This window comes from Entelurus aequoreus, linkage group LG17, assembly GCF_033978785.1.
Source record: "Entelurus aequoreus isolate RoL-2023_Sb linkage group LG17, RoL_Eaeq_v1.1, whole genome shotgun sequence".
Lineage (NCBI taxonomy): Eukaryota > Metazoa > Chordata > Actinopteri > Syngnathiformes > Syngnathidae > Entelurus > Entelurus aequoreus.
In genome coordinates this window covers 23,195,078-23,218,728 of record NC_084747.1, presented here as the reverse complement: position 1 = coordinate 23,218,728, position 23,651 = coordinate 23,195,078, and the positions used below count along the sequence as shown (strand labels likewise).

The 23,651-nt window shown below is 46.4% G+C and overlaps 2 protein-coding genes across 3 annotated transcripts in view; one reads left to right on the top strand and one right to left on the bottom strand.

The window, feature by feature from the left end:
• Positions 1–19,969, top strand: part of LOC133632704 (phosphatidylinositol 3-kinase regulatory subunit alpha-like) — a 27,933-nt gene extending 7,964 nt beyond the window's left edge. The window contains exons 8-17 of the mRNA XM_062025304.1: positions 2,605–2,687; positions 5,677–5,785; positions 5,846–5,944; positions 6,014–6,194; positions 6,252–6,377; positions 13,729–13,871; positions 14,068–14,244; positions 14,432–14,506; positions 18,200–18,370; positions 18,805–19,969. Of these exons, the coding sequence (XP_061881288.1) occupies positions 2,605–2,687; positions 5,677–5,785; positions 5,846–5,944; positions 6,014–6,194; positions 6,252–6,377; positions 13,729–13,871; positions 14,068–14,244; positions 14,432–14,506; positions 18,200–18,370; positions 18,805–18,994 (1,354 nt within the window). The 3' untranslated portion in view covers positions 18,995–19,969. The remainder of the gene's footprint in view (positions 1–2,604; positions 2,688–5,676; positions 5,786–5,845; positions 5,945–6,013; positions 6,195–6,251; positions 6,378–13,728; positions 13,872–14,067; positions 14,245–14,431; positions 14,507–18,199; positions 18,371–18,804) is intronic.
• Positions 19,970–20,025: 56 nt separating this feature from the next.
• On the bottom strand, positions 20,026–22,632 carry spinb (spindlin b). Of its 2 annotated transcripts, XM_062025305.1 has the most exons (7): positions 22,312–22,632; positions 21,566–21,697; positions 21,454–21,502; positions 21,293–21,387; positions 21,059–21,214; positions 20,762–20,995; positions 20,026–20,697 (listed from the first exon to the last, which is right to left on the bottom strand). In XM_062025305.1, the coding sequence occupies exons 2-7, from the start codon at positions 21,615–21,617 to the stop codon at positions 20,498–20,500; spliced, it is 786 nt and encodes a 261-aa protein (XP_061881289.1). In that variant the 5' UTR covers positions 21,618–21,697; positions 22,312–22,632; the 3' UTR covers positions 20,026–20,497. The 2 variants fall into 2 exon arrangements, with proteins under 2 accessions (XP_061881289.1, XP_061881290.1); XM_062025306.1 differs by lacking the exon at positions 22,312–22,632 and having other exon boundaries at positions 21,561–21,623.
• Between the last annotated feature and the right edge of the window lie 1,019 nt (positions 22,633–23,651).

The window sequence follows — 23,651 nt, the reverse complement described above, 5'->3', positions numbered from 1 at the left end:
CGAACATTAGTACACACACGCACTCATGCGCACATTCGTACACACACGCACTCTTGCGCACATTAGTTCACATATGCACTGATGCGTACATTTGTACATGCACGCACTCACGTGCACATTCGTACACACACGCACTCCTGCGCACATTAGTTCACATATGCACTGATGCGTACATTTGTACATGCACGCACTCACGTGCACATTCGTACACACGCACTCATGCACACATTAGTACACACACACAGGCATGCACTCATGCATACACAGGCATGCACTCATGCATGTGTATGCAGGCATGAGTCAATGAGTCCAAGTGTAGTCCTCAAGTCACACTAGTAGTTCCCAGTCTGTGTGGGTGAAACCAAGTTCAAGTCTCTTTAGCGCCCCCATGAGGATGAAAAGAGTGTTTTCAGCACATGAGCCTACTGAAATGACATTTTTTTATTGAAACGGGGATAGCAGATCCATTCTATGTGTCATACTTGATCATTTTGCGATATTGCCATATTTTTGCTGAAAGGATTTAGTAGAGAACATCGACAATAAAGTTCGCAACTTTGGGTATCTGATAAAAAAAAGCCTTGCCTGTAGCGGAAGTAGCGTGACGTTGTCAGTTGATCGCCTCCTCATATTTTCCTATTGTTTACAATGGAGCGAGAGCGATTCGGACCGAGAAAGCCACGATTACCCCATTAATTTGAGCCAGGATGAAAGATTCGTGGATGAGGAACGTGAGAGTGAAGGACTAGAGTGCAGGGCAGGACGTATCTTTTTTCGCTCTGACCGTAACTTAGGTACAAGCTGGCTCATTGGATTCCACACTCTCTCCTTTTTCTATTGTGGATCACGGATTTGTATTTCAAACCACCTGGGATACTATATCCTCTTGAAAATGAGAGTCCAGAACGCCAAATGGACATTCACAATGACTTTTATCTCCACGACAATACATCGGCGAAACACTTTAGCTACGGAGCTAACGTGATAGCATCGTGCTTAACTGCATATACCGTATTTCCTTGAATTGGCGCCGGGAATATGGTATTCGCATGCCTCGAATTACAGCCGGGTCAAACTAGTTTCGCAAAATAATTAGCGCATGCTTGGCACTTCCGCCGGGTCAAATATGAGTCATTAAATGACTCCTGCCTCCTGGTGGTAGAGGGCGCTAGTGATCGTTTTTGCGACTGCTGGTACCGCAGTGCAGCAGAAGAAGACAACCGGCAGCAAGAGTGCGCAGCCATTGTTTGCTTGGAGTTTTACCATGGAGGATTACATATCTAAAATAAAACAGTTTTCTAAACTGGACTTTCAATGGAAGCAGGAGGTAATACTTAAAAGGAAGATCTCCATCGAGACAGAGAGACTTTTAAAACTGAAGAAAGATAAGGAAGACTTCTATATCGATGCTTTTCTTCAAAAGGAGATGGCATGGACTCATTTATACCTAAAGGTAAGACAATAATAACATTTTTTTTTATTAAATGTGCTTTTCATGATAAGGTAAACGCCGGAGTGAGAAGAGGTTTTAAAATAATTAGCGCATGCTTAACCATCCCGCAGGCTTCTGGTAAGCGCCGGAGTGACATGAGGTTTTAAATTAATTAGCGCCCCTGCGGCTATTCAAGGAAATACGGTAGAAACAAAATAAATAAACCCCTGACTGGAAGGATAGACAGAAGATCAACAATACTATTAAACCATGTACATGTAACTACACGGTTAATGCTTTCCAGCCTGGCGAAGCTTAACAATGCTGTTGCTAACGACGCCATTGAAGCTAACTTAGCTACGGAGCTAACGTGATAGCATTGTGCTTAACTGCATATAGAAACAAAATAAATAAATCCCTGACTGGAAGGATAGACAGAAGATCAACAATACTATTAAACCATGGACATGTAAATACACGGTTAATGCTTTCCAGCCTGGCGAAGCTTAACAATGCTGTTGCTAACGACGCCATTGAAGCTAACTTAGTATAACAGGACCTCACAGAGCTATGCTAAAAACATTAGCGCTCCACCTACGCCAGCCAACCCTCATCTGGTCATCAACACCCGTGCTCACCTGCGTTCCAGCGATTGACGGAAGGAAAAACGAAGGACTTCACCACGATCATCCGTGCGGTCGGTGGCTAGCGTCGGCTAGCGCGTCTGCTATCCGAGTCATTGTCCTCCTGGTTGTGTTGCTGTAGTCCGCCGCTAATACACCGATCCCACCTACAGCTTTCTTCTTTGCAGTCTCCATTGTTCATTAAACAAACTGCAAAAGATTCACCAACACAGATGTCCAGAATACTGTGGAATTATGAGATGAAAACAGAGCTTTTTTGTATTGGATTCAATGGTGTAGCGATACTTCTGTTTCACTGGCTACGTCACGCGCATACGTCATCATCCATAGACGTTTTCAAGCGGAAGTTTAGCGGGAAATGTAAAATGTCACTTTATAAGTTAACCCGGCCGTATTGGCATGTGTTGCAATGTTAAGATGTCGTCATTGATATATAAACTATCAGACTGCGTGCTCGCTAGTAGTGGCTTTCAGTAGGCCTTTAATCATCCTGTCAAGTCTGTAATATTGAGTATATCTTTGTTTCAGGTCCGAGTCTGGTCCAGATCCTCTTGTCCAGGTCCTGGAGGTTCTGATCAGCAGTGAGCTCAACATGAACCAGGCTGCTCCAGGTGAGGGAACTGACAATCTTTCTAAATAAAATGGAGGTCCTCACATAAACAACTCTAATCATCCAAAAATACTCACCTCCATTTCAACCAAATATTAGCAACATTGTTATTACAAGCAGACTAGCTATGTTTTAACACACGGCTAATTAGCTTGTTGCTGCTACATGGACGTCATCAGCTGGTGAGCTGCTCTCCCGCCTCGTATTCTAGATGATAACCTGGATAGTATCGCACAAGTTGGTCAACTTTGACAGCCAATTTAGACCCTGAAATGGGGAGAAAAGCACTTGGTTCCACCCCTCTTTGTTCTTCCTGAGGATGGAGTCATTCTCCACCTAAATGGGAATATATGAACATCCTCACAGTGACCGCAGACTTTGTACAGTAAGTGATGTTTTATACATGTTATTATGAATGTTACTACATGACATATATACTTACATCATGTATATATTACATGTTATTATGAATGTTACTACATGACATATATACTTACATCATGTATATATTACATGTTATTATGAATGTTACTACATGACATATATACTTACATCATGTATATATTACATGTTATTATGAATGTTACTACATGACATATATACTTACATCATGTATATATTACATGTTATTATGAATGTTACTACATGACATATATACTTACATCATGTATATATTACATGTTATTATGAATGTTACTACATGACATATATACTTACATCATGTATATATTACATGTTATTATGAATGTTACTACATGACATATATACTTACATCATGTATATACTACATGTTATTATGAATGTCACTACATGACATATATACTTACATCATGTATATATTACATGTTATTATGAATGTTACTACATGACATATATACTTACATCATGTATATATTACATGTTATTATGAATGTTACTACATGACATGTATACTTACATCATGTATATATTACATGTTATTATGAATGTTACTACATGACATATATACTTACATCATTTATATATTACATGTTATTATGAATGTTACTACATGACATGTATACTTACATCATTTATATATTACATGTTATTATGAATGTTACTACATGACATATATACTTACATCATGTATATATTACATGTTATTATGAATGTTACTACATGACATGTATACTTACATCATGTATATATTACATGTTATTATGAATGTTACTACATGACATGTATACTTACATCATTTATATATTACATGTTATTATGAATGTTACTACATGACATATATACTTACATCATGTATATATTACATGTTATTATGAATGTTACTACATGACATATATACTTACATCATGTATATATTACATGTTATTATGAATGTTACTACATGACATATATACTTACATCATGTATATATGACATGTTATTATGAATGTTACTACATGACATATATACTTACATCATGTATATATGACATGTTATTATGAATGTTACTACATGACATATATACTTACATCATGTATATATTACATGTTATTATGAATGTTACTACATGACATATATACTTACATCATGTATATATTACATGTTATTATGAATGTTACTACATGACATATATACTTACATCATGTATATATGACATGTTGTTATGAATGTTACTACATGACATATATACTTACATCATGTATATATTACATGTTATTATGAATGTTACTACATGACATATATACTTACATCATGTATATATTACATGTTATTATGAATGTTACTACATGACATGTATACTTACATCATGTATATATTACATGTTATTATGAATGTTACTACATGACATATATACTTACATCATGTATATATGACATGTTATTATGAATGTTACTACATGACATATATACTTACATCATGTATATATTACATGTTATTATGAATGTTACTACATGACATATATACTTACATCATGTATATATTACATGTTATTATGAATGTTACTACATGACATATATACTTACATCATGTATATATTACATGTTATTATGAATGTTACTACATGACATATATACTTACATCATGTATATATTACATGTTATTATGAATGTTACTACATGACATGTATACTTACATCATGTATATATTACATGTTATTATGAATGTTACTACATGACATATATACTTACATCATGTATATATTACATGTTATTATGAATGTTACTACATGACATATATAATATGTATATATTGACATATATAAAATGATCAAAATATGTAAATATTAGGTGTTATTTTGAGTGTTACTACATTACATATATACTTACAGCGTGTATTTAAAACCTTGATGGAGGTTTTTTTAGAGCGCTTTATTGGCGGAATAAAACAACTCCATTGTTAGCTGACTTTTGCTAATGTTTATTCAGGATTTAGAATGCATTAAAAAAGAAAACCAGTCTTACATAAGGATTGTGGATAATAGGCAAAGTTCCCCAAAAAAGTGCAGTTCCCCTTTAATGAGGTCATAGTTGGTTGATGATGTCATGGATAGGAAGCCGCACTAATCAAAGATGTCGATGGCGAGGTGCGTCAATAACGGGCAGCTGTTGAATGGATGACATCATCGCTCCTCAAGGATGCAGCAGGGTGTGTGGGGGGGGGGGGGGGGGTGCAGTGTTGCCCCGGTGATATCATTTCTGTGTGTGGATTGGCCACTGGGGTTGGTGACGTCACACATCTCCCAGCTCCGAACTGAGGCCACGGCTCAGACGTGCGCTGACAGGAAGTGGCCGTCCCCGCTGTGGCGTTGGGGGGGGGGGAGCGGTCACGCTGAAGGTGCGGACATGGAGCGAGGCGGCGTTGGAGACTTGGTCCTCTGCTACATCAACATGAAGAGTCCAGGTAGCGTTGCTGTGGACAGGTCATTAGGGCATCGTGGGTGACCAGTCGTTGCCATGGTTACAGTGGACGAAATCACTGTTTGTTTGATAGAAGGAACAGGAAGTTGACCCGCGTCTCCATCTTGGTTTCAGCTTTGCCTCCCAAGCCGGCCAAGTCCTCCACGCCGGCGGCCGCCTCGTGCACCTTCAACAACAGCATGGCGCTGCAGGACGCCGAGTGGTACTGGGGCGACATCTCCAGGTAACGCACGGCCACCTGCACGCGCGCACAGAGAGGCTTCTTTACCACTTCCTGTTTCAGGGAGGAAGTCAATGAGAAGCTACGGGACACCGCCGACGGCACCTTCTTGGTGCGGGACGCCTCCACCAAGATGCACGGGGATTACACGCTGACCCTGAGGTGAACGCCGCCACATTGTCCTCGCCACGTGCACAGGTGAGGGTTACCGAGGTGTGTGTGTGTGTGCAGGAAGGGAGGCAACAACAAGCTGATCAAGATCTTCCATCGGGAGGGCAAGTACGGCTTCTCAGACCCGCTCACCTTCAGCTCGGTGGTGGAGCTCATCAACCATTACCGCCATGAGTCTCTGGCACAGTACAACCCCAAGCTGGACGTCAAGCTGCTCTACCCGGTCTCCAAGCACCAGCAGGTACGCTCGCACCGTCGCCGCCACACCCGTGCCCGCCTCTGACGGGATGTCCTTCAGGACCAGGTGGTGAAGGAGGACAGCGTGGAAGCCGTGGGCAAGAAGCTCCACGAGTACCACCTGCAGTACCAGGAGAAGAACCGCGAGTACGACCGGCTGTATGAAGAATACACCAGAACCTCTCAGGTAAACACGCCTACTTCTTTGTGACCCACCTGCAGACGCAGACATTCCATACATCAGGGGTGCCCACACTCTTTCTGCAGGACAATGTACCACGTGGAGGAGATCTACCTTATTCATACACAGTCCTGCTCAAAAGTCTACATACACTTGTAAAGAACATCATGTCTGGACTTTACAACTCTTATTTGTAGTGATTGGAGCACATACTTGTTGCTCACTAAAAACATTCATGAAGTTTGCTTCTTTTATGAATTTATTATGGCTCTACTGAAAATGTGAGGGTGAAAAGTATACATACAGCAATGTTAATATTTGCTTCCTTGGCAAGTTGACCTGCAATAAGGCGCTTCTGGTAGCCATCCACAAGCTTCTGCTTGACCACTAAATTGCTGCAGTTCAGCTAAATGTGTTGCTTTTCTGACATGGACTTGTTTCTTCAGCATTGTCCACACCTTTAAGTCAGGACTTTGGGAAGGCCATTCTGAAACCTTCATTCTAGCCTGATTTAGCCATTCCTTTACCACTTTTGAGGTGTGTTTGGGGTCATTGTGCTGTTGGAACACCCAACAAGACCCAACCTCCGGGCTGATGATTTTAGCTTGTCCTGAACAATTTGGAGCTAATCCTCCTTTTTAAATCAGCTAATCAGGCTAGAATGAAGGTTTAAGAATGGCCTTCCCAAAGTCATGACTTAAAGGTGTGGACAATAAATAGATAGATAGATATATACACTAGCGTTCAAAAGTTTGGGGTCACATGTAAATGTCCTTATTTTTGAAGGAAAAGCACTGTACTTTTCAATGAAGATAGCTTTAAACTAGTCTTAACTTTACAGAAATACACTCTATACATTGCTAATGTGGTAAATGACTATTCTAGCTGCAAATGTCTGCTTTTTGGTGCAATATATACATAGGTGTATAGAGGCCCATTTCCAGCAACTATCACTCCAGTGTTCTAATGGTACAATGTGTTTGCTCATTGGCTCAGAAGGCTAATTGATGATTAGAAAACCCTTGTGCAATCATGTTCACACATCTGAAAACACTTTAGCTCCTTACAGAAGCTACAAAACTGACCTTCCTTTGAGCAGATTGACTTTCTGGAGCATCACATTTGTGGGCTCAATTAAACGCTCAAAATGGCCAGAAAAAGAGAACTTTCATCTGAAACTCGACAGTCTATTCTTGTTCTTAGAAATGAAGGCCATTCAACAAAATGGTTTGGGTGACCCCCAACTTTTGAACGGTAGTGTAGGTCTTTATTGTCATTGCACAAGTACAACGAAACTTTGTTTTCAGCACAAAGCCGTTGAAGATGAGACAAACAAAACAGGGTTACAGAACAGGAACGCTGATGGGTCGCCACAAGGCGCCCCGTAAAAGATGGGAAAAGGGTAAAACGCTGGAGAAGGATGAGTAAAAAAATAGAATCTAGACTGGGCTCCTAAGGGGTGGGAAAAACATCTTCAGATATCTAGCAACAGAGGGGAGGGAGTGCGAGGTAATGGTGGCAGGCTGCAGCTCTCAGGCGCTGACCATGCTTCCATCACCCCTATGGGATTTGCGTCAAGGGCGTTGGATTGGGGGTGTGGTGTGTGTATGTGTGTGTGGCCTATATTTTTGTGGATGTATGTTTGTGTGTAAGCCTACAGTGTGTCTCTGTTCCGCGGCCTTGATCTTGTGCAGCCGATAAGTCCAAAGTCAACAACAACAGGTGTGTGTCCATGAGAGACAAGAAGGGAGTTTGTTGTGTCTTCGCCACACTGTCCTTCGGGAGAGTCTCCAAACCAGGGAAACAATCCAAGTCAGAATGTTTTGTATGCCAGTGAAAATAACATTTGCTTTTCACTCTAAATTGTATGACTGGTCTTCAAAAATCCTGCAAGGCGGACAGTCCGATGTTACCCAAATCACAAGTGTCCACAGTTCTTCCCGCATCCTCCAATCATTCGTGGCAGCTTTGGGCTACTTTGAAGACTGCCAGCAACTTCCAGTTTGTGGACAAACTAGAGCAGGACTTACTCCAATCAGCAGATGTCCTGTTGTCATCATTCCCAATAGCTGATATCTTCACCTCCTCCACTGAAAGGGTCACCGGGCACGCGGCACTCCTTCTTCTCCCAAGAGTCCGTGGTGTGTCCAGCAACAACCGCTCCGTCACGACAAGCAGGTTCCCCCCAAAACCAAGATCTTGTTAATTTCGTTGAGGCCAGTTAAATAGTTCCAATGTTTAGATTTGGAGAGCAGTGCAAAAAGAGGCAAGAAGAAAGTTAAGACAAGACAAAGAAGCAAGCAGGAGAGGGAAGGGGAGCGTCCACCCTCCATGAAGCGAGCAGGAGAGGGAAGAGGAGCGTCCACCCTCCATGAAGCAAGCAGGAGAGGGAAGAGGAGCGTCCACCCTCCATGAAGCGAGCAGGAGAGGGAAGGGGAGCGTCCACCCTCCATGAAGCAAGCAGGAGAGGGAAGGGGAGCGTCCACCCTCCATGAAGCGAGCAGGAGAGGGAAGGGGAGCGTCCACCCTCCATGAAGCAAGCAGGAGAGGGAAGGGGAGCGTCCACCCTCCATGAAGCAAGCAGGAGAGGGAAGGGGAGCGTCCACCCTCCATGAAGCGAGCAGGAGAGGGAAGGGGAGCGTCCACCCTCCATGAAGCAAGCAGGAGAGGGAAGGGGAGCGTCCACCCTCCATGAAGCGAGCAGGAGAGGGAAGGGGAGCGTCCACCCTCCATGAAGCAAGCAGGAGAGGGAAGGGGAGCGTCCACCCTCCATGAAGCAAGCAGGAGAGGGAAGGGGAGCGTCCACCCTCCATGAAGCAAGCAGGAGAGGGAAGGGGAGCGTCCACCCTCCATGAAGCAAGCAGGAGAGGGAAGGGGAGCGTCCACCCTCCATGAAGCAAGCAGGAGAGGGAAGGGGAGCGTCCACCCTCCATGAGTGCCAGAGAGAAAGGTGCTGAAGAAACAAGTCCATGTCAGAAAAGCAACACATTTAGCTGAAGTGCAGCAATTTAGTGGTCAAGCAGCAGCTTGTGGATGGCTACCAAAAGTGCCTTATTGCAGGTCAACTTGCCAAGGAAGCAAATATTAACATTGCTGTATGTATACTTTTGACCCTCACATTAATAATACATTCATAAAACAAGCAAACTTCATGAATGTTTTTTGTGAGCAACAAGTATGTGCTCCTCACTACATCACCACAAAATAAGAACTGTAGAAAGTCCAGCCAGCCATGACATGATGTTCTTTATATAGATGTATTCATGAAAGGTGTTTACTGATAATACAAGCATGTCTTTCATGACAACAAGAATATAAGTTGGTGTATGAGCTGTTCTGATGACTGACAAGGTAGTTCCTGGCTATAGGTGGTACAATCCTGACCATGCGCCAGAATTTTAACGCAAAAAAAAAAAAATTTACTTTTTTTCCAATTGACAGTAATATGCTGTAAAGAACACTGTCAAATGTATTGTCCTTTTTATTAATTGGATGGGTAGTTTGCTGTAAAATCATAAGTCAAGCAGATATTTAAGTACGGTGTTTTTCAGACTAAATCGCAGTTTTTTCATAGTTTGGCCAGGGGTGCGACTTATACTCAGGAGCGTCTTATGTGTGAAATGATGAACACATTAGCGTAAATTATCCAATAATATTATTCAGGTAAGAGACTAGACGTATAAGATTTCATGGGATTTAGGAGTGACAGATTGTTTGGTAAACGTATAGCATGTTCTATATGTTATAGTTATTTGAATGACTCTTACCATAATATGTTACGTTAACATACCAGTTGGTTATTTATGCCTCATATAACGTACACTTATTCAGCCTGTTGTTCACTATTCTTTAGACACTTTAAAGGCCTACTGAAATGAATTTTTTTTATTTAAACGGGAATAGCAGATCCATTCTGTGTGTCATACTTGATCATTTGGCGATATTGCCATATTTTTGCTGAAAGGATTTAGTAGAGAAAATCGACAATAAAGTTCGCAACTTTTGCTCGCTGATAAAAAAAAGCCTTGCCTGTAGCGGAAGTAGCGTGACGTCACAGGAGCTAGTATTCCTCACAATTCCCCGTTGTTTACAATGGAGCGAGAGAGATTCGGACCGAGAAAGTGATGATTACCCCATTAATTTGAGCCAGGATGAAAGATTCGTAGATGAGGAACGTTACAGTGAAGGACTTGAGAGGCAGTGATGGACGTATCTTTTTTCGCTCTGACCGTAACTTAGGTACAAGCTGGCTCATTGGATTCCACACTCTCTCCTTTTTCTATTGTGGATCACAGATTTGTATTTTAAACCATTTTAGATACTATATCCTCTTGAAAATGAGAGTCGAGAACGCCAAATGGACATTCACGGTGACTGAACATGTACATACACGATTAATAATTCAGCTTTGCGAAGCTAAAAAAAAAATAGAAGCTAACCTAGCTACGTAGCCAACTTGATAGCAGCAGTCTCAAATGCAGATAGAAACTAAATTTAAAAAAAACCTGACTGGATGGATAGACAGAAGATCAATAATACTATTAAACCATGAACATGTAAATACACGATTAATAATATTCAGCTTGGCGAAGCTAAAAAAAACAGAAGCTAACCTAGCTGCGTAGCTAACTTAGATGCGGCGGCGGGCGTTGTACGCTTCTGACGACACCCCGGCCGCCATCAGAGTCGGCAAGAAACATATATTTCCCCAAAGTTACGTACGTCACATGCACATATCGACACGCACGTACGGACAATCGATCAAATGTTTGGAAGCCAAAGCTGTACTCACCGTAGTGCGTCTGCTATCCTGCTCAAAACACAACACAACCTCCTGGTGTTGGTGTTGCTGTAGTCCGCTGCTCCACCGGCTCCAACTTTCTTATTTGCAGTCTCCATTGTCCATTAAACAAATTGCTCAATCGCTTTATTAACAAGCGGTAACTGGTTGTAGTTCAAAAAGTAACGCACACATACACGAGCTGCTGTTAGCCAAAAGTCACGCTCACACACACTCAAGTTCTCCGCCAACTCACTCGCGCATGCGCGTTCCCCAAACCCTTAAAGACACAGTACACTAATGCAAATATCACAGATATTAACAGTATTGTACTTAGCCGCTAAGACACCGATCCATCCCACCTACAACGTTCTTCTTTGCAGTCTCCATTGTTCATTAAACAAATTGCAAAAGATTCAGAACACTGTGGAATTTTGTCGAAGAAAACAAGAGGCTTTTCTATCGGGTCCGATGGGGTCCAACCACTTCCGTTGCTTTTGTGACGTCACGCGCATAAATCATATCCAAAGGAGTTTTTCAAGCGGAAGTGTGGCGGGAATTTTAAAATGTCACTTTATAAGTTAACCCGGCCGTATTGGCATGTGTTGCAATGTTAAGATGTCATCATTGATATATAAACTATCAGACTGCGTGCTCGCTAGTAGTGGTTGGTAGTAGTGGCTTTCAGTAGGCCTTTAAATTGCCTTTCAAATGTCTATTCTTGCTGTTGGCTTTTATCAAATACATTTCCCCCCAAAAAATGCCACTTATACTCCAGTGCGACTTATATGTTTTTTTCCTTCTTTATTTTGCATTTTCGGCCGGTGCGACTTATACTCCGGTGCAACTTATACTCCGGTGCGACTTATACTCCGGTGCAACTTATACTCCGAAAAATACGGTAGTTATTTTTATTTCGACAAAACATGTTTGGCTAGTATGATAATATAGTGTAATATTTGTTGCAATAATGGATACTATGAAAGTTTAAAAGGCATGCAATTTCAAGCAGTACATATATTTTCTCTGTCAAAATGCAAAAAGTGCATGACATGTCATGGGAAGATATGATTGACACACATCACTTCCAGGTGTAATGATGTCAAACTCAGACACTTAAGTGCTTGCATGACAGAATGATGGCTCCTAGCTGGTGTGGTGGTGGCGACACTTAACTACCCCAGCAGTCATATGGCCTGAAAACTAGAAGCAATATTTGATTTGCTATTTACAAAGCCCAAAAGCAGTGAAGTTGTCAGGTTGTGTAAATGGTAAATAAAAAGAGAATACAACAAATCCTTTTCAACTTATATTCAATGGAATAGACTGCAAAGACAAGATATTTCATGTTCACACTGAGAAACTTTGGTATTTTTTACAAATAATCATGAACTTAGAATTTAATGGCAGCAACACATTGCAAAAAAGGCATTTTTAGCAGTGTGTTACATGGCCTTTCCTTTTAACAACACTCAGTAAAGGTTTGGGAAGTGAGGAGACACATTTTTGAAGTGGAATTATTTCCCATTCTTGCTTGATGTACAGCTTAAGTTGTTCAACAGTCTCCCTTCTCATATTTTAGCTGCCACACATTTTCAATGTCTGGACTACAGGCAGGCCAGTCTAGTACCCACACTCTTTTACTACGCTGTTGTAACACGTGGCTTGGCATTGTCTTGCTGAAATAAGCAGGGGCGTCCATGATAACAACATATGTTGCTCCAAAAGCTGTATGTACCTTTCAGCATTAATGGTGCCTTCACAGATGTGTAAGTTACCCATGTCTTGACCACTAATACACCCCCATACCATCACACATGCTGCCTTTTACACTTTCACCCTAGAACATGTCTTGACCACTAATACACCCCCATACCATCACACATGCTGCCTTTTACACTTTCACCCTAGAACAGTCCCCATGGTTCTTTTCCTCTTTGGTCCACAGTTTCCAAAAACAATTTGAAATGTGGACTCGTCAGACCACAGAACACTTCTCCACTTTGCATGAGTCCATCTTAGATGATCTCGGGGCCCAGAGAAGCTGGCGGCGTTTCTGGGTGTTGTTGATAAATGGCTTTGGCTTTGCATAGTAGAGTTTTAACTTGCACTTACAGATGTAGCGACCAACTGTAGTTAGTGACAGTGGTTTTCTGAAGTGTTCCTGAGCCCATGTGGTGATATCCTTTACACACGGATATCACTTTTTGATGCAGTAGCGCCTGAGGGATCCAAAGTGTGTAATATCATGGCTTACCTGCAGTGATTTCTCCACATTCTCTGAACCTTTTGATGATATTACAGAGCGTAGATGGTGAAATCCCTAAATTCCTATTCCCCTGATCAATGTAGTCTCTGGTATCGTTGCTATCAACATTAGCGGCAGTTAGCACGGCTAACTGTATCCTCCCACGACGTGTTGTGTAACATGTTTACGTCCTCGTCCCTCAGTGATACTTGTAGTAAACCTACTTGCTGCCGTGGACAACTGTAGAAGGACGTTAGCCGCCAGCTCCACGTCAGACAGGAAGTATGCGGGGTTGTGACGGCGACTTGTGTCCTCTCCTCGGCCCGCAGGAGATCCAGATGAAGCGGACCGCCATCGAGGCCTTCAACGAGACCATCAAGATCTTCGAGGAGCAGTGTCAGACGCAGGAGCGCTTCAGCAAGGAGTACATCGAGAAGTTCCGCCGAGAGGGCAACGACAAGGAAATCCAGAGGTAGGCTGTTGCCGTGGCAACTGTGCAGCTGTCGCCATGGGAACCCGCCCCAAAAAGAGCATTGCGTGCCGAGCGTCTGTCGGGGACGTGGCGTCACGTGACCACGTCCTCGATAGTGGTCTCTGTGGTCACGTGACCCGCCTTCTTGGATCCACCAGCGGACTTTGACCACAGGACTGGTGTCCCGTGTCCCCAGGATCGTGGAGAACTACGACAAGCTGAGGTCACGCATCAGCGAGATCGTGGACAGCAAGCGCCACCTGGAGGTGGACCTGAAGAAACAGGCGGCCGACTACAGAGAGATCGACAAGAAGATGAACAGCATCAAGCCGGACCTCATCCAGCTGCGCAAGACCAGAGACCAGTACCTCATGTAGGCCGCCTACCTCAGGACCTGCACTGTACTGGGACTAGCATGTTGCTAACCTGTGTGTGTGTGTGTGTGTGTGTGTGTGTGTGTGTGTGTGTGTGTGTGTGTGTGTGTGTGTGTGTGTGTGTGTGTGTGTGTGTGTGTGTGTGTGTGTGTGTGTGTGTGCGTGCGTGCGTGCGTGTGTGTGCAGGTGGCTGACACAGAAGGGGGTGCGTCAGAGGAAGTTGAACGAGTGGTTGGGTCTGAAGAACGAGACCACAGAAGAGTAAGTTGACACTTGTTAGCTCACGCTGGTGCCTTCAAGGGAGTCGGTACGTTTCAGTGGCAGATGTCTGTAAACTTCCTCAGCCGAGTATCAATGCTGACTGACACTTGAACTCACCACTGACACACAAACACACTGTTACACCTGAACTCACCACCGACTGACACCTAAACTCACCACCGACTGACACCTAAACTCACCACTGACTGACACCTAAACTCACCACTGACTGACACTTGAACTCACCACTGACTGACACCTAAACTCACCACTGACTGACACCTAAACTCAACACTGACTGACACTTGAACTCATCACTGACTGACACTTGAACTCACCACTGACTGATACCTAAACTCACCACTGACTGACACCTAAACTCACCACTGACTGACCCTTGAACTCATCACTGACTGACACCTAAACTCACCACTGAATGACACCTAAACTCACCACTGAATGACACTTGAACTCACCACTGACTGACACCTAAACTCACCACTGACATCCAAACTCACCACTTACTGACACCTGAACTCACCACTGACTGACACCTGAACTCACCACTGACTGACACAAACTCACCACTGACTGACACCTGAACTCACCACTGACACCTGAACTCACCACTGACTGACACCTGAACTCACCACTGACTGACACCTGAACGCACCACTGACTGACACCTGAACGCACCACTGACTGACACAAACTCATCACTGACTGACACCTGAACTCACCACTGACTGACACCTGAACTCACCACTGACAGACACCTAAAATCACCATTGACTGACACCTGAACGCACCACTGACTGACACTTAAACTCATCACTGACTGACACCTGAACTCACCACTGACTGACACCTGAACTCACCACTGACTGACACCTGAACTCATCACTGACTGACACCTGAACTCATCACTGACTGACACCTGAACTCACCACTGACTGACACCTGAACTCACCACTGACTGACACCTGAACTCACCACTGACTGACACCTGAACTCATCACTGACTGACACCTGAACTCATCACTGACTGACACCTGAACTCATCACTGACTGACACCTGAACGCACCACTGACTGACACCTGAACTCATCACTGACTGACACCTGAATGCACCACTGACTGACAATTGAACTCATCACTGACTGACACTTGAACTCATCACTGACTGACACCTAAACTCATCACTGACTGACACCTGAACGCACCACTGACTGACACTTGAACTCATCACTGACTGACACTTGAACTCATCACTGACTGACACTTGAACTCATCACTGACTGACACCTAAACTCACCACTGACTGACACTTGAACTCATCACTGACTGACACCTAAACTCACCACTGACTGACACTTGAACTCATCACTGACTGACACCTAAACTCACCACTGACTGATACCTAAACTCACCACTGACTGACACTTGAACTCATCACTGACTGACACCTGAACGCACCACTGACTGACACCTGAACTCATCACTGACTGACACCTGAACGCACCACTGACTGACACCTGAACTCATCACTGACTGACACCTGAATGCACCACTGACTGACAATTGAACTCACCACTGACTGACACTTGAACTCATCACTGACTGACACCTAAACTCATCACTGACTGACACCTGAACGCACCACTGACTGACACCTGAACGCACCACTGACTGACACTTGAACTCATCACTGACTGACACTTGAACTCATCACTGACTGACACTTGAACTCATCACTGACTGACACCTAAACTCACCACTGACTGACACTTGAACTCATCACTGACTGACACCTAAACTCACCACTGACTGACACTTGAACTCATCACTGACTGACACCTAAACTCACCACTGACTGATACCTAAACTCACCACTGACTGACACTTGAACTCATCACTGACTGACACCTGAACGCACCACTGACTGACACCTGAACGCACCACTGACTGACACCTGAACTCATCACTGACTGACACCTGAATGCACCACTGACTGACAATTGAACTCACCACTGACTGACACTTGAACTCATCACTGACTGACACTTGAACTCATCACTGACTGACACCTAAACTCATCACTGACTGACATCTGAACGCACCACTGACTGACACTTGAACTCATCACTGACTGACACTTGAACTCATCACTGACTGACACCTAAACGCACCACTGACTGACACTTGAACTCATCACTGACTGACACTTGAACTCATCACTGACTGACACTTGAACTCATCACTGACTGACACCTGAACGCACCACTGACTGACACCTGAACTCATCACTGACTGACACCTGAATGCACCACTGACTGACAATTGAACTCACCACTGACTGACACTTGAACTCATCACTGACTGACACCTAAACTCATCACTGACTGACACCTGAACGCACCACTGACTGACACTTGAACTCATCACTGACTGACACTTGAACTCATCACTGACTGACACCTAAACGCACCACTGACTGACACTTGAACTCATCACTGACTGACACTTGAACTCATCACTGACTGACACTTGAACTCATCACTGACTGACACCTAAACTCACCACTGACTGACACTTGAACTCATCACTGACTGACACCTAAACTCACCACTGACTGACACCTAAATTCACCACTGACTGACACTTGAACTCACCACTGACTGACATCTAAACTCACCACTGACTGACACTTGAACTCATCACTGACTGACACTTGAACTCATCACTGACTGACACTTGAACTCATCACTGACTGACACCTAAACTCACCACTGACTGACACTTGAACTCATCACTGACTGACACCTAAACTCACCACTGACTGACACCTGAACTCACCATTGACTGATACCTGAACGCACCACTGACTGACACAAACTCATCACTGACTGACACCTGAACTCACCACTGACTGACACCTGAACTCACCACTGACTGACACCTGAACTCACCAGTGACAGACACCTAAAATCACCATTGACTGACACCTGAACGCACCACTGACTGACACTTAAACTCATCACTGACTGACACCTGAACTCACCACTGACTGACACCTGAACTCACCACTGACTGACACCTGAACTCACCACTGACTGACACCTGAACTCATCACTGACTGACACCTGAACGCACCACTGACTGACACCTAAACTCATCACTGACTGACACCTGAACTCACCACTGACTGACACCTGGACTCATCACTGACTGACACCTGAACTCATCACTGACTGACACCTGAACGCACCACTGACTGACACCTAAACTCATCACTGACTGACACCTGAACTCACCACTGACTGACAATTGAACTCATCACTGACTGACACCTGAACTCATCACTGACTGACACCTGAACGCACCACTGACTGACACCTAAACTCATCACTGACTGACACCTGAACTCACCACTGACTGACACCTGGACTCATCACTGACTGACACCTGAACTCATCACTGACTGACACCTGAACGCACCACTGACATTTGAACTCACCAACTGAAGCTCAAATTCCCAAATGAGACCCGAACTCACTGCTGGCTGACATCCAAATTCCCGATTGACACCTGAACTCACCACTCAGCCTGGGTGTTGTGTTCAGGGAGTGATGTCAGGTGTGTGTGTGTGTGTTGTCTACCACGACTCAGGTGTGTGTGTGTGTGTGTGTGCAGTGAGTACAGCATGGTGGAGGATGAGGAGGACCTTCCTCACCACGATGAGCGACTGTGGCGACTTGGAAACATCAACCGCCTTCAGGCTGAATCTTTGCTGCGCAGCAAGAAGGACGGAACATTCCTGGTGCGGGACAGCAGCAAGCAGGGCTGCTACGCCTGCTCTGTGGTGTACGTCTACTACACACAGTGTTACTGTTCAAACATACCTGCTCTGTGGTGTACGTCTACTACACACAGTGTTACTATTCAAACATACCTGCTCTGTGGTGTACGTCTACTACACACAGTGTTACTATTCAAACATACCTGCTCTGTGGTGTACGTCTACTACACACAGTGTTACTATTCAAACATACCTGCTCTGTGGTGTACGTCTACTACACACAGTGTTACTATTCAAACATACCTGCTCTGTGGTGTACGTCTACTACACACAGTGTTACTATTCAAACATACCTGCTCTGTGGTGTACGTCTACTACACACAGTGTTACTATTCAAACATACCTGCTCTACTACACTACTGTCTCATGATGCTGCTACAAGCACTGATCTGCAGTCTTATACTTGTTTACTAAGTGTGTGTGTGTGTGTGTGTTCCAGGGTGGACGGCGAGGTGAAGCACTGCGTCATCAACAAGACGAGTACAGGATTCGGCTTCGCTGAGCCGTACAACTTGTACTCGTCCCTGAAGGAGCTGGTGCTGCACTACCAGCACACCTCACTGGTGCAACACAACGACTCTCTCAACGTCACGCTGGCCTTCCCCGTCTACAGCCAGCAGCGCCGCTGACACGCCCCCTTTCCAACATGGCCCACTTCCCTGTCTACAGCGCCGCTGACACGCCCCCTTTCCAACATGGCCCACTTCCCTGTCTACAGCGCCGCTGACACGCCCCCTTTCCAACATGGCCCACTTCCCTGTCTACAGCGCCGCTGACACGCCCCCTTTCCAACATGGCCCACTTCCCCGTCTAATGCGCCGCTGACACGCCCCCTTTCCAACATGGCCCACTTCCCCGTCTACAGCCAGCAGCGCCGCTGACACGCCCCCTTTCCAACATGGCCCACTTCCCCGTCTACAGCGCCGCTGACACGCCCCCTTTCCAACATGGCCCACTTCCCCGTCTAAAGCGCCGCTGACACGCCCCCTTTCCAACATGGCCCACTTCCCCGTCTAAAGCGCCGCTGACACGCCCCCTTTCCAACATGGCCCACTTCCCCGTCTACAGCGCCGCTGACACGCCCCCTTTCCAACATGGCCCACTTCCCCGTCTACAGCGCCGCTGACACGCCCCCTTTCCAACATGGCCGACTTCCCCGTCTACAGCGCCGCTGACACGCCCCCTTTCCAACATGGCCCACTTCCCCGTCTAAAGCGCCGCTGACACGCCCCCTTTCCAACATGGCCGACTTCCCCGTCTACAGCCAGCAGCGCCGCTGACACGCCCCCTTTCCAACATGGCCGACCTGTGCTTCCTGTCCAAAGTGGAACTATGACGGAGGACTTTGGACCCGCCTTCCCTGTCAAAATGAGGTACTGACGCGGCGGCCTCTGACTGAGCTAATTCCAAAGACTCCGCCCCCTTCTTTGGGCGCCGTCCGAACATCCCATCACAAAACACTTTTGCTTTTCCGGCGCATTAACGTTTGGAGTCCAGTATTTAACGCCCGTTGCTGCGGCAACCACCTGTGCTTTCACCACGCTCTTATTTTGAAATGTTTTTCACCTAATCAACTTTGTGTCAATAAAAGACTTTTCGCTGCGTGGTGCCGTCACGTTTTCTCTGCGCTCGTGAGCGACGGAAGAAAAGAGAGCGGGCGGTGAGTGGAAAAACAACAAAAAGTTTATTGGCGTTGGCACACTTTTCTTTTTTTGTAACGAAACATTCCATCCAAACAAAACACGACAACTTTTGTCCCCAAAAGAAAGACGACACGGAACATGCAACACCTATTTACACCTCCGCTGTGCCACAAAGCATTGTGGGTACGCCCCGCCCCATCAGACAACTATTTTCCCTTTGTTCCGCTGAGTGATGACACATTTGATGAGCTAACGATGCAGGTGAGGAGATGTGCAGTCGAGAGCTGTGATTGGCTCCGTGCCACCGATGACATCACGAATGTGAAACTGCTAGCTAGCTAACTGACAAGGGCGTCCTGTCGCGGGAGAACAGCCTGTGATTGGACGGTGGCCGTTGATGTCATCCAAAAGGGGCGGGGCTTAAGACGAGTTGAAGTGGTAGTGTTCTAAAAAGAACAACAAAGGTCCTGGTGGGTGTAGGCGGAGTCCTTAGGAGGTCTTGACCAGGTCGTAGACGTAGATGTGGAAGTCGTCGTCGAACTTGATGAAGTAGACGGAGGGCTTGGCCTCCACCTGGTGGATGACCATTCCGGAGCGCTTGCCGCCGTCCTCCTTGGCGTACTCCACCTGCTTGCCCACCAGGCTGTCCACCACCTCGCCGGGCTCGCGTTCCGCCGCCACGCTGTCGTCTGCACGCACAGGAAGCAGCGGTCAGGTTAGCGGCACGTGCGCTGACGTTCGGGCGCCACTCACTGGAGTCGGGCATGATGCGCAGGTCGCCCTCCTTGTAGTCGTCCAGCAGCTGGTACATGTAGAGCACCGGGTCCTTCTCGTAGGTGATGTAGAACCACGACGTCATGATGGGCGCCCGGGCCAGGACCATGCCGCGCCACTCCTCCTTGGGCCCGTCCTCCGTCTCGAACATGTGCTCCACCGCCTTCCCGATCATGGCGTCGGCCAGCGGCGCGTCGCTCACCCTCGCCGCGGCTGCAAAAAACAGAGGAGACGGCGTGAGCGCCACTCGGGGCGAGCCGGGGCGGCGCTCCTCACCTGCGGCATCCGAGAGCACCTCCAGACCGAGGACGCGCTGGTCGCTGTGCAGCTCCAGGCCGTAGATGCAGTCGAAGCCGTCGTACTTGATGAGGTAGAGCGACGGGTTGACCGGCACCTGGTCCAGGACCGTCCCCTTCCACTGGGACGACTTGCCTGCACGTCAACACCTGGTCAACACCTGGTCAACACCTGGTCAACACCTGGCCAGCACAACGCTAACATGTGACTTACTGCCCTCCTTCCACACGTGCTGGATCCGGCATCCCACCATGGTCCTCTTGGGGGGCGGCGACAAAGATCTAGCGGGCGCCACGCACCTCTGCTTCCTGCCAAACACACTTCCTGTCAACACACCTGACACACGCACACACAAATCACTTCCCGTGTCTCACTTGTGTGGGTTCTTCTTCTTCATCATGCTGGCGGACACGCCGGAATGTCCTGGAAGACAAAACGGCGTGAGGACGAGGGACAAAAAACACCACGCTCTCACGCTCACCTTACCTTCGTCCGCTCGGGGCCGTGCGGCCTCTGGACTCTTGAAGGGGGTCTTCATTCCGGGGGGAGGGGAGGGGGGGAGCACCAGGAATTAGACTGGGCCCGGAAACATTCAGTCTGGGGAAAGACCTCGTCCAGCTGTTGGCAACAAACACAAACTTTCCTTATTCACCAAGACTACAACCAGGACTAGGCCTTGAACCAGGACTAGGGCTAGAACCAGGACTAGGTATTAAACAAGGACTAGGTCTTGAACCAGGACTAGGTCTTCAATCAGGACTAGGTCTAGAACCAGGACTAGGTTCTGAACCAGGACTAGGTCTAGAACCAGGACTAGTTGTAGTACCAGAACTAGGTCTTGAAGCAGGACTAGGTCTTGAACCAAGACTAGGTCTTGAACCAAGACTAGGTCCAGACTTTTCCGGAGGACTGCACGTCTGGAAGGGTTTCGCCGCCGCAGAAACAGCAGGATATGACGTCACACATGCGTCGCACGTCGCTACTGTCACGCGGCGACATGTTTTCTGGTGGCCGTGACGTCACAGCCCCTTGGCGCGCGCTCGGAAAAGATGAAAAAGTGACGCGGTTGCACCCGCGCTGCTAGCCGCGTTAGCATCACAAAGGTAGCATCCAGTGAACAAAGGGGAGGGGGCGGGGAGGCTGGAACCGACACGGGCGCCAAAAACGGCGATAAGAGACAAAGCCCGCGAATTAGCCCTCGCGAAGGCCGTCAAGAGTCGCGCTTCACTTACCGACAAGACGAGCGAGCTGCGCCGCACGACGTGATCGAACCTCCGGGGGATCCAATTGATCCTCTTCGCCACCGCCAGGGTCGCCCGTGCGCCAAGCTAGCTGCGCTAACAGGCAGACGCAGCGGAAGTGAGGCCGCGCTGCCTCCAAAGTAAAAGCATTCATACAACGCGGTGCGCTCGTGGCTTCAAATCCGAGTCAACACGGGCCCATCGAGGACTAACATTTGCCCCAAATAATCCATGTTGGGGTTTTTTACGGGAAGTGCACGGCACGTAAAGGGAATATTCTACACTCGGACTACTTCTCTCTTAAAAACCGGAAGCCAAAATTCTTCCACCGAAGCCCCGCCCTTTGGGAGGAATAGGAAAATGGTCACGCCCCTTTGAGCGTCGTGTCTACGACAAGGCGAAGCTAGTGGGGGCAAAGGAGGGGCATTCTGTGCTTGAAGTCAAGCTAGTGGGGGAAAAGGAGGGACATTCTGTGCTTGAAGTCAAGCTAGTGGGGGCAAAGGAGGGACATTCTGTGCTTGAAGTCAAGCTAGTGGGGGAAAAGGAGGGGCATTCTGTGCTTGAAGTCAAGCTAGTGGGGGCAAAGGAGGGGCATTCTGTGCTTGAAGTCAAGCTAGTGGGGGCAAAGGAGGGACATTCTGTGCTTGAAGTCAAGCTAGTGGGGGAAAAGGAGGGGCATTCTGTGCTTGAAGTCAAGCTAGTGGGGGAAAAGGAGGGACATTCTGTGCTTGAAGTCAAGCTAGTGGGGGAAAAGGAGGGACATTCTGTGCTTGAAGTCAAGCTAGTGGGGGAAAAGGAGGGACATTCTGTGCTTGAAGTCAAACTAGTGGGGGCAAAGGAGGGACATTCTGTGCTTGAAGTCAAGCTAGTGGGGGAAAAGGAGGGGCATTCTGTGCTTGAAGTCAAACTAGTGGGGGAAAAGGAGGGACATTCTGTGCTTGAAGTCAAGCTAGTGGGGGCAAAGGAGGGGCATTCTGTGCTTGAAGTCAAACTAGTGGGGGCAAAGGAGGGACATTCTGTGCTTGAAGTCAAACTAGTGGGGGCAAAGGAGGGACATTCTGTGCTTGAAGTCAAGCTAGTGGGGGCAAAGGAGGGGCATTCTGTGCTTGAAGTCAAGCTAGTGGGGGAAAAGGAGGGGCATTCTGTGCTTGAAGTCAAGCTACTGGGGGCAAAGGAGGGACATTCTGTGCTTGAAGTCAAGCTAGTGGGGGCAAAGGAGGGACATTCTGTGCTTGAAGTCAAGCTGCTGGGGGCAAAGGAGGGGCATTCTGTGCTTGAAGTCAAGCTAGTGGGGGCAAAGGAGGGACATTCTGTGCTTGAAGTCAAACTAC

What these genes read in the sequence shown, in the direction of transcription:
- spinb (XM_062025305.1), bottom strand. Translation starts at nt 21,617, where the DNA reads ATGAAGACCCCCTTCAAGAGTCCAGAGGCCGCACGGCCCCGAGCGGAC. An exon ending in ACGGCCCCGAGCGGACGAAG is followed by an intron (nt 21,503 to 21,565) that starts GTAAGGTGAGCG and finishes TTTGTCTTCCAG; the next exon opens with GACATTCCGGCGTGTCCGCC. An exon ending in GCGCATCATGCCCGACTCCA is followed by an intron (nt 20,698 to 20,761) that starts GTGAGTGGCGCC and finishes CTGTGCGTGCAG; the next exon opens with ACGACAGCGTGGCGGCGGAA.